The sequence below is a fragment of the Papilio xuthus genome, unplaced genomic scaffold (genome assembly GCF_000836235.2).
Source record: "Papilio xuthus unplaced genomic scaffold, Pxut_1.1 DF826945.1, whole genome shotgun sequence".
In the NCBI taxonomy this organism is placed as follows: Eukaryota; Metazoa; Arthropoda; class Insecta; order Lepidoptera; family Papilionidae; genus Papilio; species Papilio xuthus.
This window is the reverse complement of record NW_013531704.1, coordinates 362,544-379,052: the sequence shown is the minus strand read 5'-3', so window position 1 is coordinate 379,052 and position 16,509 is coordinate 362,544. Positions and strand designations below refer to the sequence as shown.

The 16,509-nt window shown below is 33.5% G+C and overlaps 1 protein-coding gene across 1 annotated transcript; it reads right to left on the bottom strand.

The window, feature by feature from the left end:
• Positions 1-14,429: 14,429 nt before the first annotated feature.
• Positions 14,430-16,470, bottom strand: Bub3 (mitotic checkpoint protein Bub3). Its single transcript, XM_013316496.1, has 5 exons — positions 16,122-16,470; positions 15,823-16,047; positions 15,342-15,612; positions 15,031-15,163; positions 14,430-14,713 (listed from the first exon to the last, which is right to left on the bottom strand). Exons 1-5 carry the CDS (start codon positions 16,332-16,334, stop codon positions 14,557-14,559), a joined length of 999 nt encoding a protein of 332 aa, XP_013171950.1. The 5' UTR covers positions 16,335-16,470; the 3' UTR covers positions 14,430-14,556.
• Positions 16,471-16,509: the final 39 nt, after the last annotated feature.

The following is a 16,509-nucleotide window of genomic DNA, read 5'->3' as shown; positions in this document are numbered from 1 at the left end:
TACATTTTAAATTCAAACTATATTCATATAAATTAGTCATAAAACTGATATCACATAGAAATTTCAAAACACGCATTGAAATTTGATTTCAAGTTAAATGGAAGCGACATAGTTAAGGGATTTGTATAGCGCAGGCCTATCTAGTATAGGATAATGTCTCCAATGATCTTTGTAATAAAGTAAAAAATATTGCTAGATGAGACAGTCTAAATGCGGTAGCGCATAGAAAGTGCGCTTCCATCGCTTTATATTTTATTTACGATCATCATGAATGGCGCCTTTCGTATCATATCAAAGAGATTAAGTTGGGATTTGATTCGGACCCGAATTTACCGTAAGTTCTGTGGATGTTGCGGTGAATTAAATGGATTACTACTGACAGGGTGAGTACACACTTGAGTGTTTTGTTAAGGACAATAGAAAGGCAAGTATCAAGCTGGTTGCCAACTTTTAATATTAAAAAAATATGTATATATTACACAAACAGCTATAGTAGTTGTTGAAATTGACCTCAGTCATGGTATTTTAGGTTTTCTCTGTAGTTGTTTCTTCGTAATTTCTTTGATTAATTCAATTTGCTAACAAATCATTTATTTAACATGTCGGTCATGTTAAGTGGGTATGCAGAGAGATAATTCCAGAAATACAATTGTATCACACTACTTTACTAACTCAACTATTCACAAACTAACAATTAGCTGCAATCTTGTGTTTCAAATTATAATGGCGATTCGTCTGTAACGTGAAACCTCCGTGACGCTCTCCAATAGGAATTACCTCACAAGATGGCTGTCCGTTTGACGTTCCGCCAGAGTGACATTGACAGCTCACTCTTAACAAAGAATCGATTCCAATCGTACTCAATCGATGATCGCGCCGTCAAACAGATAGATGTACACCTGTATGCAAAATATATCAATACAAAAACATAACCTTCTTACCAATATATTTGTATTGTGCAAGTTCATGGAAGGTATCATATAACCCTTTTTTTCATTCAACTTTTCCACTATTTGTCAAAAATATGCTAATAAATTTAAAGCAAAAGTTTACATCGTAATGAATGACACAATAAAAATTCTTTTATTGTGATTTAGTGAGCAATACATACCATTACACGGGCACGTATAAATAACCATCTCACTCCAAACCCGGCCAATGAGAGTCGTAAATATTCAAAGGCGTGTCTTAACGGAAGTACATTCGCCCGCGTTTTTCATTAAACCCTAGAACCTTCAATATTTCCTTACTAAGTAACCAAGAGTCGTCAATTGGTCGCTAAGAATCTTTTTACACTATAGATTTCTCCAACTAACCACAACTAAGATTAAGGAAGACAAATTACGGACTCTTGAGTGTGAAAGTTCACGAAAAATGTTAATGGTCAATTACTATCCTTTCACCTTAGTCTAAAGTAAATATACTAAATAACAATACATATTTGACTATTCCAGTATATTAACTCAATGTTTCACGCACTTATAAATATTCATCCGTTTTCTTTTCTTTATTAAAATCATTCTTGTATATATCTAGATATATACTTATATAGTACATAGATAGTAACTGAAAATTGTCATGCGATGAAATAAGGTTTAAAGAATTTATTCTCAAAAAGACTGCTTTAAGGTCAGTTAATTGTAGAAAATAATTACTTTTTCACAAAAAAACTAGATAAACGAGCTTAAACAATATATTTAAAACAACAGTATACTTTCTTGTTCAATGTTTTGACGGTTGATATAAAATTTGATTCAGTGTAGAGTGCGTGGGCGCGGAGGTGTAGAGGTCAAATCTCGGGGATAAATAACTTAAGACGTGCATCAGATCGATATTCCCATGGTTTTGATGGAGTGTTTATAGATCTTTATGACTACTCTCCATCTTATATCAAGGTACCTAAATGTAAAGTCTCAAAAAAGAAATATTTATAAAACAATTGAATGGGAAAAAGTTGAATCTTTACATGAGTCACCTCCTCAGTAATTTGTTGAAAGCTAATTATTCCGATTATTGTGTAAGACGCAGTACAATGTTTGGGGAAATACAATTCAGTTGAAATAAAAACTTACATTAGTTATGAAATTACACATCGCATCAGCATAGGTGGTTTAATTCTACATATAATATATTAAATGAATACATCTTCGAATTAGCAAGGGTATATGTCATTCTACTTTACTTTAGTACAGCCGGGGTCAAAGGTCACCGTGTTCTAAAGTACCGTAATATATTCGAGTGCTAAGCAACCACACAGTTTTATCACACTTTATCGTACGACCACAAGACCTTCGGTGACACATCCTTGACCTCTCATCAGACCAGCGATAGATTTACAATCACCATAATGCTCTCTGAAATTAACTCCGACCTGCAACATTATCTATATACCTCTAACAAGAAATAACCAAGTCATTTTCAACTCTATGTCTGAGCTGGTAAGTGCTACTAAAATTCAATTTAGGTATAAAGTTGTAGTGGTTTTCTGAAGCCACCCAAGGCGACCGTAGATCTATAAATGCGTACAATTTACAATGTCCCTCAGGTAATGTTGAAAAGTTTGGTTCATTGCGTATACCTAATGAGATTGTCCAATAGAGAAATTGTTTAATAGATTTATTTGTTTTAAAAGAAGAAAGATCTATTTTGTCAACGACTTAAAAAATACAAAATAATATTATATTATGCAACCACAAATATTTCCTTTAGACGAAGTCAAAGATAAAGAAGGTGAAAGATGAATATAAAGAGAATAAAATAGCGTGAATTTGCATAAATACCGCAGTGACTGCTGACCAAAGACATCCGCATTCGCAGCTCCGTTGCGTCCCTCCACAGAAAGGGAACACTTCTCCTTCCTATGCATCCACTTCTCCACTAAATCCACCTCCTCTTCCCATCCCTTCCTTATAACAAAATAAAAAGGAGATAGGAACTAAAATTATACCTTCTGCACGCAGACTATTCAGACCAAAATGCGGAATTGCTTCCACTTTACATCTTTCTTTTGTGTTATCGTAGTATTTCGTTTGAGTCGGCCAATTCGTGCAACAGATATATATTATTACTATACTATATTAGCGATTTCCAATAGAACCTTTTTCCTCATATGCATTAGAATACATCCATGTAATATTTATAAAGCTGATCGCGCATTTGATCATTACGACACTCGACACCTCTGTAGTTTCCAATATGTGTAATATATTAACTCAACACTTATACTTCGAGCTTACATCTCGTAGTAATGTTAGAATTAATTAAAACAATTAGTCAAGTTGGTAGCGTCTGTCGCAAGCGTGTTCGGGTTAATCATAACGTATGGAGGTCTCATCCTGTACGGGGAAATACATCTCGTTTACAATATTGATCAAATAAATATATTCAAAGCTCTATGAAATTTCTGAAACATAACTGCGACTAATACAGACAGACAGACAGATAGATATAGCATATAATGTTTCGACTGTCTGTATGTAATAGAGAAGGATGGTGATGTCCAAATTCATTGGTATAAATGCTAATGAACCAATGAATCAATTAATGAATGAAAAAACTTAATTTAATATTGAAACTTAACATAAAACAAAATAAAATTGTCAATGCAAATGTTTGGATGTTTGTTAGTAGATGTCTGCAGAACTGCCCAACGGATCTTTTTGAAATTTGACATAGATGTAGAACGTAGTCTGGAAGAACACATAGGTTACTCGTTATGTTTTTTTATTACTGCGCATACTGAGTCGCAAGTGACAGCTAGTACCATCATAAAACTAAAGGGGGCAGTGTGGTCATACCAGCCAGTCGCTAGAGGAAACTTTGAAACATTTGACGTCCATTTCGCTTGTAAATACTGTCGTTACATAAACTATTACATAAACATAAAACTTATGTTTTACGCGTGTCGTTTGAACACATGGCTATTCACCGTTGCTTCCCCACGTACAGATAATTTTAGGGTTACCATACTTTGAAGTAATAAAAGAAAAGTTTTAACAAAGATTTAACATCCTTTCTAAAAAAAACAATTAATTAACTCTTCTTAAGCAAATTGTGATCTCGTCAATGGTAAAGTTCGAAAGTAGTGAACTTGACTAAGAAACCGAACTTACCGGGCAAATATCTAGAATTTACAGACAATAACCATAAAGTTGATTACACTTCTAGGTTTGATTTCACAAAAGTAATTAAATTAATTTTGTATCAAAATTAAAATAAGTTTATGACTGTATTAAGCATTCTTTCTCTCTAAGTCATCGTTAACTTCATAAATGGTGATTCTCGATCAGGATTGTCCAAGCAATTGTCGGTGTTATGGTAACCGTGTATCGCTTCCTGTTGTGTCGTACCGTGTTGTATCAGATATGTATCAATATGTTAGTTATTTACAGGCCATTAAGGCTCTGTGGCTCCGTAAAGCGGCCGTAAATCAGGCGGACCTTATCAAAACGCTCCGTGATATAAAATGATTGACATTTATAATGCCTTCCTCTTTATGGACGACGTTAGCGTTATATTAGCAGTTAAAGTATAAAAAGGGGATGGACAAATATGTCCCGCTAGGCATAGACATATCGAATAGAAACAGCGTTAAAGAAAAATACTTATAAAACAACCACATTCTTTTTTGCCAGTGCTGTTGTGCTACGAAACTATCTTTTGCATTTCTTTTTTTTTTAATTTTAACAATTTATCGATAATCTGTGATAACGATTGCATCAATCATCATAACGAAAAAAAATGTAGTACATATTTGAAATTAGTAACGTAGCTAAATATTTTAATACTAAGTAAATAATTCACGAGAGAGTTAATAAATATTATGCTAATTTCATCTTGTCTATTGTTGACTACAAAATCTTTTATTCGCTTCTTTTAGTGTCCTTTTCATTCTACTAAAAAGTATCAATAACCCCGAATGAAAAAAGTTCGATTCTACGATAATGTAAACGAATGAATAGTTTTTAAATGATAGACAGAATTAGCTGTAGACTATTTTATTGTCTTCATTTATTAATTTATTGACTATTTTATAAAAATAACAAAGAAATAGTTAATAATTATATCTAAAATTTATGGCTTCTAATTAGACATCTAGACTGACTAATTCTGGTTTATTTAATCCTATTTTTGTTATTGTATCGATAAATAAATGGCGTATGGAATAAATTATTCTATTTTTATGATTCTATAAATCCTTAATTTTAATAAGTTTTTATAAAACGGATAGTTTTTGAGTATCGGAGCAATGTTTATCTCTTAATACCAAAAACACATACTTGTAAACTGTAAATCTAAATGGGGCGTAGCTTTACATACAAACTCCCCTACCAACTTAAAGCTTTGCGCAGTGCGGTGCGTTTGCAACTCATTTTAATAACATTTAAATATCTGAATGAACAAAATAACCTTGATAGTTGACACATTTATCTAGTGTACACAAATACATTGAATGCAACTTGTTCAAATACCAAAAACAGCTTAATTTTACGATACAGATAATTAAAAACGTTTTAAAACCTATTTAGGAATAACACGCGAATCGAATTAATATTTTATTACGTCTAGCGTTGGGGACGTAGTGATGTCACTTTGTCGTAAAACTAATTAGAGTTCATATGCTATATAACGTGCGATTTATAACTGCTATTAATATTAACCGAGTTGCTCGCTCGGCTTTACTCGCTTCCCTGTTATTTGTATAATACGCCTTAGTGCTTCTGCTTTTTATGTGTCCTACGATATATCATATGAATACGAGTCGACATTGATTTATGTATGTGTATTTGCTGAGGTTTTGTTTGTATTTATTGAAATCTGTCTACCGTTGTCGTAAGCGGTATTTTGATTTCCCTATTGAACTTTCTATAGTAATTCCACGTTTTATAGAGTACTAGCTGTTGTCCGAGGCTCCGTCTGCGAATTAAAAAATTAAAAAAATAATTAGTAGCCTAAGTGTTCGTCCAGATGATGTTCTACATCTATGACAAATTTAAGCAAGATCCAACAAGAGTTTTGGAGATAACTTCTAACAAACATCCATCCATCCAAACATTTGCATTTATAATATTAGTAAGATATCCAGTTCAGTCAAAGATCTCCTCACATTTATTTTTATTTTTATTCTCGCGTGATTAATAGTTTGACGAATCGAAATATTAATAAAGCTACTATCAAGGAAACGACAGAAATGAAAATCAAATAAACATTAAGCACAAGCTGTCACCTGCGTCTCCATCCGCAAGGAATTAAAAAAAAAAGTAGTCTATGTGCTCTTCCAGACCATGTTCTACATCTATGCCGAAATTCATCATGATCCATTCAACCGTTCTGGAGATACTTTCAAACATCCATTCATCCATCCACACGTTGGCATTAATAATATTAGTAAGAAGTAATATTATAAAGTTTTGTACGAGGACTCAGGCCTATGCTAGCTGTATATTCGCAAGTGGCAACACCTTAGTCCACAGAGGTCGTGGCGAGTGCCAGAGCCGGTCTATTTGTTACATTAGTAAAACTATTAAGCCCGCGCTCAGCTGCGCCGGTGCGAGCGCATTTGTTGCGGAACACCCTGTGCGTATACCTCATAGTGATGTTATGATATATCGATATCAGTTAAAATATCGATAAAAATATCATCAGTGTATTGTTGACTTGTTGAATGTTTAATTAAATACAATTTGAAATATTGTCTTCTAACAAAAATTTATAGGTAATTCCATTAAGTTTAAGATGTTACTGCCTGTAAGGAAGTCATTTTGTTATATTTGTGTGCTATAATGTTGCACTTGGTTTACGTTTTATTTCATAAAATCTCGGACATAACAATGATACTTTGTGTAGATAACAATATATTATTTATAACTGGAGTAAAAAGTAATAACAGAAATGGATATATTAACGATCGTCTTACTAAATTATATAACAAAATAAAGTCGATAAATTATGCAAAAAAAATATTAATAAAATGGACGTTCGTAAATCTTCGCGACCCCATCCCTACGAGCTCGCGAAGACACTGAGCAATAACATCCTCCGTCGAGCGCGTATATTTAACACTACTTAATAATACTATTCGATAAATTAACAAAAATCACCTCTATTGCGTTTGACATAAAATTCCAAATCATCGCAAAAATAATTTTGTCAATTAAATAACCTATTTCCCAATTATACAAGCGATTTTAAATCTAAATCACCAAAAAATACGGTTTAATATGATTGCACAGATAAGTTTGCAATAAACAACGATGTACAGCCCGCTGTGAGATTCGCGCCATTTGATTTAAACGAACAAACGTGTCTCGGTATTAACTCACTAGCAATTTGTCATTCGATGTGAGAAAGTGGTATATTGTTACTGGTCAGTGGAAAATAATAATGGCCGCTACACCAGCGCCACCCGGGACGTGCGCCGTGTTGTTGCAACTGCGACCAACGTGTCAATTCTAACAAGTATCAATAGATTTTAATAAGTAAACTCGGAATAGTAAAAGCTATTTTTAACCTAATTATGTATTCGATTCGATGCAGTAATTCTGATTATACTAGAGTTTTCTAAATATTATTATAATATCGTTAACTTTTTACAATTTGTAATATTTAACCTTCACGAAATAATATTTAAAAGCTAAATGATACAATCAAAGAGAGACATTTAGATTTATGTTAGTAAATTCTTGAAAAAAATAAAAAAAATGTGCAATTCAATTTACTTCTGCTATGTCATGCAGAGAGAGACGAATAAACAAAAAAATGCAACAGCGATTTTTTTACTAAATTCGCTTGAAATGTAGCGACTTAATAGAGACTAACTTATTAAACTCGAATTAACCCTCGAGGCGTGAAAGTCTAGAGAAGTTTAAAGTCATTGCGAAACATTCCATTCTAGTATTGTTTGGATATTGAAGTGTTCATTAAAAATGTACGTCGCGTGGGAATGGACGATGAGAGGCTGAGTCGACAGAATAGAGTTCAGTGCTGCCAACATCAAGAGCCGATACACTCCGAGTGTTTAGCTTACTCTGTCATTCAATTGTTTATTATCTGTACACCTTTAGATCGAATCATTTGTTCTCTATAATATATATTTAGTTTATACTTCCTAAGTATGATTTGAAAATATCGAAGATTATGACAATTTAACTCATCTCATCCAACATTTAGTTAAATTAATTGCTAAAATTTATAAAAAAGAGTAATTAATAAAATTGCTTAGTTTGTTCGTATTATCAAGTGGTTTTTATAATTTCAAATCGGAGCAAAAAATGCAAACACACCTCGATTATTATTATTATTTACAATTTGCGCAGTGACACGAAATCTTGTTAATAACATATTATTTGCTAACTAAATTATTATAAGTTAACACGATCAATGTCGCGTGGAATAGACAGAAGCACGTAAACTATTCCATATTAAACATTGTAGGTACATTAATTGACGACGGGGCGACGTTGTTTAGCGCTCCCAAGTGTATTTCACTTTAACAACAAAGTGTTAGGTGGTCGTTTAGACATTTAGTGTCGCTTCACCGAGATTAGACTATAACCGCACCACCCACTGCTCCTAGACCAGACTTGATACCATATGTAGCTTAAATAACCCTATTTTAGACTTTCACGATAATAAAAAAGACCCCAGTCTCATGTAGCAAGAAATAATGATTGTAAAGAGTAGGCAATATTTTAAAGCTCTACTGCTGGCCTATGCTGGTAATAAATCTAAATAATATTAAGAAATCAGTTGTTTTTCTTAGAATTTATTATCATTATTGACATAAGGAATTGTTTGAAATGATAACAAAAATTTTTTTGACCTATTTTGAGGACGGAACTTGGATGTTACAGCTTTTGTTTCGTTCCGATGTAAGCACGCCTGTTGATGTTACATGACAGTAAATTCTATCCATGTTGCTAGATCGTATCCACACACGTATTTCATCTCGATCCAATTCTTCCTAATATTCGCAATGAATATTATGATTTAATATTCCCCATGATAGTACAATCAGATACATCTTCATAACATATTAAAGTGTGAATCTACGTGTTCGACGATGAAAGCTCACGGAAGTAAGAAATAAATAGGTTAATTACAATTAAAAAATGTTTTACAAAACATTTTATTGCACGGGAACCAAACAAACCGTTACGGCGGCGTTACATTCTATCGGCGAGAGGGCGCGTGGGCGGGCGATCATGGATTCGGTAATCAAATGAAATAGATGCGGTATTTTGATTATCTCTCATTGTAACAAATGATTTCTGATAGTGCTTTGTTTTTTAAGTGCGCACATAATTATCACCTTCGAATATATCAGGGTACATTTTACGTAACACGTTCGTATTTAAGCGACATTCCGTGACTCCAATTTGTCTCTAATGGCGTAGGTGTGAGGTTTTGTCTGCTAATTTCAATATAGTATGTCAGTAAATTAGACTTTAACTATATAATCTCTGTTGATTTATACATATGTGTAAGTAATGTACTGAGGTATATATTTTGTATGCAAATAATATACTTACGATGTAGCGCCGCGCCGGTAAGACTAGCTTATCTTGTTTAATTTATCCATTTGGTATTATAATAAGATTTTTTTCTAATTTAAAAACCAATGGAGGTATGCAATTGACAAAAAAATAAACTTCCTTGTTCAATACTCTTTGGTTTAATCCTGTTGTATGTATAAAAATATTGTTGAAACAGATGTAGATGGTATAAGCTAAAATTGACTTTTAACAATTACTGCGTAATACAAGTGAAACGAAATGTCCTATTGCCGCCTCAAATGTCTAATACTTCCATGTTAATATGTCACTCGGATCTGTCAAACAAAGACGGACGTCTCTGTTTCACATAAGCGTTCCGTTTCACGACTAGATTTTATTGAGGCTCAATTTATTTCGTATTAGCGAGTCGGGCGAGTGTTTGCGTTTCCCACAGTTGCACTCCGGTGACTAGATAACTTTATTATAGGTCCCTATTAAAGAGAAATTATTGTGACTAACACATCGGAACTCTCGTGTTATATCTGAGAACTTATACAATTCATAAATTCACACCTGTTTTCCATTAAGACGGAGATAGTGGACATTTTAACATAAGTTAAAGGCTCGCCGCTGTTTAATGGAGGCCCATAGCTCTCCTTCGTCAGACGACACACATTGACATTGGCAAGTGTATCGCGAACATACTCAAATATATTTAGACGCCATCTTTTTTATCTGCACGTGACATTAAATAATGAGCAATAGCGCCAAGGTCCTTAATATTTTATTTCGTGGAAATACTGTTTTATTTATATCGCAAGCTTGAGTGTCAGTTGTCTTAGATGGTTTCACAAAATATATCTCATAAATACCTTTGAACTTTATAAATTCAATTGAAAAATATGCAATAATACCAGAGACAAAAAACAAAACATGTCTATTTTCTTTTAGAATGATTCTGTCGCAAATGGCGACATTAACAGATGAAAATTGCTCGCGTCGCCGCTGCCACCGGTTACCTGTTAATTGAAAGACATTAAGATAGACAGGGACACGCTTTATCTTCATTTGGAGGAGGAGTAATACGCATTCAGTGTGATAAGTTCCCTTATACATTCCGATATCAGCAAACATTTGCAAATTATTTCACTAACACGTACCAATGCTTTATTCTTTATGATACTTCAAATACTATAAATATCCTGACTGTAAAATATTAAAAGGTAAACTGTGTATTAGCTTCACCGACCACTGATACTGTTATTCTAGAAATCTAAATTACTGAATCCTAACTATTTTAAACAGGTTTTGAAAACCTAAGTTAAGGCTGAAGCAACCTGAAGCAACAACGCGTCATAAATGAAAAAAATACAAAATATCTCAATTTAACAAAGTGAATGTGAAACCTTATCCGATCAGCATTGCAACGCTCTTTGTAAATATTACCTGTATTATGTGTTATTTCTTTATAATTATTTTTGTGCTGTTTTTGCTTATTGTGTTGCGATAGTGAAAGGATTAAATGTATTTTTTTAAGTACTAAATTTATAACAGTTTCGGTGTGATATCATTATACGGATTAACAATGAACATTGTTATAGAATTGGCAGCTTATAATTATTGATTTCTACTGCCGAAACAAGTACAAAATATTTTTTATCTCTGTTTTCCTCAAAGGATATGAGAGAGATGTTATATTTATATTGTGAATGAATCGATACTGGTAACTTACAATGATAAATACAACGTAATTCTTAAAATATTTCGCAGTATAACACTCTGAATACTGCGTCGAGTCGCGAGCTTTTGTTAATTGTTAAAACAAACGCTACAAAGCGCTATTGATGGCAAGAAAATGTCAGGTGCGAATTAAAGTGCGTTAACGCGCACGGGAGCCCAATTTACGGCTCGTAATTCATAATACGACACAATATTATTATTCATAGCCACATATCTTTTTGTTAGTACTTCATTATTTAGTCTTCAGTCTCGATCCAATCCAATGACAAAATTAATCGTACTTTTATATTTGTTAGAAGGTATGTATCTCCATAATGGCTGCACGAATTTCGCTAAAATTTGGCATAGATGTAGAATATAGTCATGAAGAACATATAGGCTACAAATTAAGTCTATTTGCCGTCCCGCGCAGACGGAGTCGCAGGAGACAGCTAGTGTTTTAGTGAAAAATGTCTGCAATAAAAATTCATGAGGATTAGCTTAGAGTGCAGAATAATATAGTTCTTTAAATATTTTTTATAATATCCCATTAATTACACAATAAGGTCTAGTTTCACGCACGTCTTAATATTTCCTTTGTACGACAAAGAGCCGTACAAAAGAGAATCAACGCGTCATAACTCATGCGCAGTAATGAGTTTGTCTAAATTAATTACAAAGGCGATAGCTAACGACGAGCTCCGACAATAATTCAAGAAATGCGTTTAACGAAATGTAATTAAACGAAATTAATTGTGTTTTGAAATCATTGCGGCAATTTGTCGTCCATTCAATTTGAAGTGTGTAGGGTGACAATACAATTTTCGATTTGAAGACTCGACTTTTATTTAAATCAATTATAAAATATATAACATGTCTTTTCTTCATATATGAAGAGAACACCAAGACAGTATAACGTGATAGGCGCAGATACTATCTATTTACAGTGACAAATTGCAATTAAGTTAGAATAACTAGTAACGTAATATTTTACATTTAACAAGTACCAATCACTGCGAAAATCTATGTAAACACTTCTCGATAGACAGTTGTACTAACTAGGCTTCAAGAAACATCAAGATGCGATTGAAACTTACCAAATAAGTAAAAAACTTATGTTGCGAGTGACAATTTCCGTTCGCCGCCAGAGATGCGTTATAAATTATTTATTATCTGTGCTCAATCTATGTAATAAAATTGCCACAGCGTGACGTTCCCGTATTGATAAAAGCAAAACCTAAGAACAAGTTTAAATTACACGCTTCCTTGATTTATCGACACATCGTTATACCTAACGCAACATAACTTTTATACCTATCCCTATCATTATTCCTTTAAAATTAAGAAAATCAGAGTATTGAATAAAGCCATCTCTGGTTAAGTCAACAGCTGTCAAAATTAATTTGACATTTGATGAACAGACAATAAAAAATAGACATAATTTTAACATCAAATAAGGTCTTTCATCTTGGTCCTTAGAAATTCATTAATCACGAATATCTTACTTTCTGTAAAATTAAATGTGAACATATTCGAGCACTGTGTTACCTTTTTTTTTCTAAATGTCCAAATCAATTGAGATTCCTGGCCAACCTTATCACTGTCCACCTACGCATAACAACAGATCGTACAAGCAATACTGACACTTATCGTGCAATGTTGTAATGCAAATAAGTCTATAATTGTATACGCGACTCGTAAGGCGTAGAACACACTGGACGCAAGTGGGTAACGCCTACAGAACAACTGAAGTACTATTCGAATGACCATCAAATGTAACAAAATAAGTAACTACAAGCGAAGTACTCTAATAGATTGAAAACATTTTTTACTCAATGGCTTGATATTTCGTACAAAACCAACGCCTATTAGTTTTAATTCGGCAAAAACTGCGAATACCTTTTTCTGCAAAGCACAATCCAACAGTTGTTATACAGTATGTATTAGTTAGTTAAATAAAAAAAAACAATAAGTCTGATTAAACCCTACAACAATCCGCATGGTTTAAAATATACTAAAATCCAAAGACTTCCAGGAAATCTTTCTGAAAGTACTAAAACATTAAAATTCTTTTAGCAATTTTCGAATAACGGGAAACGAATATACTCTACAAACAGAAGCTGCAATCCATAAATGGTGATTTATCTTTATTAGCAATTTCGCGTGTGCTTACTTGAAACAACGCATAACTAACCTGTGCCGTTACAAATTTGAACAGGCCGTGATTTCAGCAAACAGAAAGTGGTTTTGTGCAGTCGCGCAAACGAGAGACTAGGCGTGTATTACTTCCTCAATTAGCTAAGCTTCTAATAGTGGAATATAATTAAGCGAGAGGGGTTATATGGCGTCTGCAAACACAGGCCCATCTTCATACTTCGACGCGAGTAACATTTCTAAGAAGGCTTTAGGTGGTCGCAAATATGACCATTGTTTGAACGGCAATTTGGACCGGTCGAGCCTTACAAACTGGCAACATTATCTGTGCACCACATCCGAACGAAAATAAACCTTAACTTGACAGCTGTACGTCAAAATGTTCCCGCCAATGTTTTTGCGATGGTCTTGAAAGTACTCTTAAATTTAATTGCAAAATCCTTTCGCGAACGCGCCTCTTGTGTGCACGCGAAATGTGTTAATTTGAAAATGTTTGTAATACGAGGTTTAATGTTAAGTTATACTGCGCGTTAATTCTCTCCTTTCAAAGTTCACAAAGGCAGGTTTTATAATCTGGCGCGAAACGCACTCCCTTGAATAAACAACGTTTTATTTCCGGTCGCATTACAAGTTTATTGTTAGAAACCATTTAGAAACATTGTCTTTTTAATTACTATGTCAATAACGTTTATTTAAATGTTTCGTTTGTAAATCCGAAAATAGTCCTATCTTGTAACTATCAATGTGAAATATTCAAAATAAAACAATATGTATAAACTAATTATTTATTTAAACTTCACTTATCACTTATAGTACGTCACTGACACATCCAATCTGCGAACACCCGACAGCACCACACAACACGCTTTATAGATCGACAAATACAATTTTTTTAATGCTTTGATGTTTTGCAATCCTAAGTAAAATTTTAACATGGAAAAAATGAAACACAGCAATCATTAAAACACACACTAAAATAAATTAACAATAAAACGCTATCCATAAAATTAAAATAAATTATATAGGACTTTTACTAATTAATTTCAGTATTTTCAATTTTATTTCTTGATTATTGTTTTACACAAAAAATGTGATTAGAAACTCATATTTGAATTTGTATAAAAAAAATTCAATTTCACTTTAAGATCTATAAAGCCAGTGTGCGGATCTATCGCAGTGTTTCCGTGCCTCATTTGGGCTTGGTCTCCTGGTCGGTGACATAGCGGATGTAGATGGTGTCTTCCGGCTTGGGGTCCTCAACTTGAGATTCATCTAGCTGTGAGCATGCAATGGCCAGTGCCGAACCATCGTGAGAGAAACTAAGTGCTGATACTGCTGTATTGTATCTGAAAATATATTAAAAAGAAATCTTACTTATATTATAATTACTGCCTTACAGATCTCGCTGAAATTTACTATAGTTGTAGAACATAAGCAGACGGGGTCACGGCCGACAGCTCGTATGTATTATAACCTTTAAACTAATAATCAAAAAGTAAGTCTAAGAAAGTAAAAATAATAATAAAATATTAGTTTCATAGCACTGTAATGTTTATCTCAATGTGAGTTTTCCCCAAAGTGATAATTGAAAAAAAAAAACATTTTTAATTCTCGTTTCTTCCTAGATAATTGTCAGGATGGCAATATATTATATGGTACATACCTGTGGAACTGACAGAGCCTCTTCTTGTTAAAGCCATCCCATATGTTAACATAGCCATCAGATCCGCCTGTTGCAAATGTATTGTACACAGAATGAAAGCTTATTGCGTTCACAGGATAAATTTTTTCCAAGCCTAAAAAGCAAAAATGTATCCTTTTACATTCGTACTTTTATAATTACCTTATTTATTTATTTCTTTTTTAAAGAGCCTAGTCTGAACTGACAACAAACAAAACTGACTAACTCAATCCTGTAATTTTTACCAGATAGTTAAATAAAATAACTATTTTCCTTAATTTTCCAAAACTTACCGCCATCTTTGATCCTGTGACATTTGAAAGCATATTTCTTTTTCTGTACTTCAGGATTGCTGTCCAGATATTCAACGGCCACTCTGCCTTCAATAGAACTTAGAACATATCCTTGCTTGTTGGGAAAGACTCGTATACAACGGGTCTGATACTTGAGAGATGACTCTCGTCTTTGGTTCACATGCCCCATGTTACGTACATCCCACACAAAGATTTTACGACCTGAAGTGCCTACTACAAACTTCTCACCAACTATACTCATTGTGTACACCTGTAAAAGAGTAATTTAAAGTATTACCAAAAAGATTTTATTCAAGTTTCTAATATCTACAGAATATGTTATGCATCACAGTTTTGTTACATAATCTAAAGGTATGGCACTGAAATATGACAAGAAACAAAATAATAGGCATTCTTAAGTTATGTTTGATTAAATTACTTATAAAATATTTAAGGGGCAATAGTAATTTGTTATTTTTACCCTTTCATTTCCTTGGTTGTAAGTGCCCACACAATTAGGGACACGGCTGTCCCACATTTTGACAGTGCCATCCCAACTACCTGTCAAGACTGCATTCACCTCGCTTGCAAACTCCACACAGCGTATAGCCCCTTTGTGTTCTCCAAGAACTGTCTCTGAGCTTACGTTAAGATCATACATCTTGAGGGTCTGATCGAGCCCACCGCTATAGGAGTGTGCAGCGTCCTAAATTAAATCATATTATTGAATATTGCTACATTATTGGTACACAAAATGTAACAAATAAGAACATAGTTTACCCTAAAACAAACATCGAGAACCGGCAATTCATGATTATATTTATGTCTTTCAACGTTCGAAGTAACATCGTATAACCTAACTGAACAGTCCCATGACGATACGAGCAAGAATTGGCTGGATTTTGGTGCAAACTTGACGCTAGAGATCGCGTCTTCTGGCAAGTTCTTTAGTTTAAATTCTGTGCGGGACTCCGCAACCCGCGTCACAGTCATTGTGGAAGCAATTTTGTTAGGTAGTTTTTAAACAGTTTCAAGACAAGTTTTTGTGATTATATTTTCAATTTTTCTAAAATGATAAATTGGTAAATATACAGTAAACACCATGCATCACGAAAAACGTCACATTGACATTTCCTTTCCGTCAATTGGAATTTTAATTTACATGTAC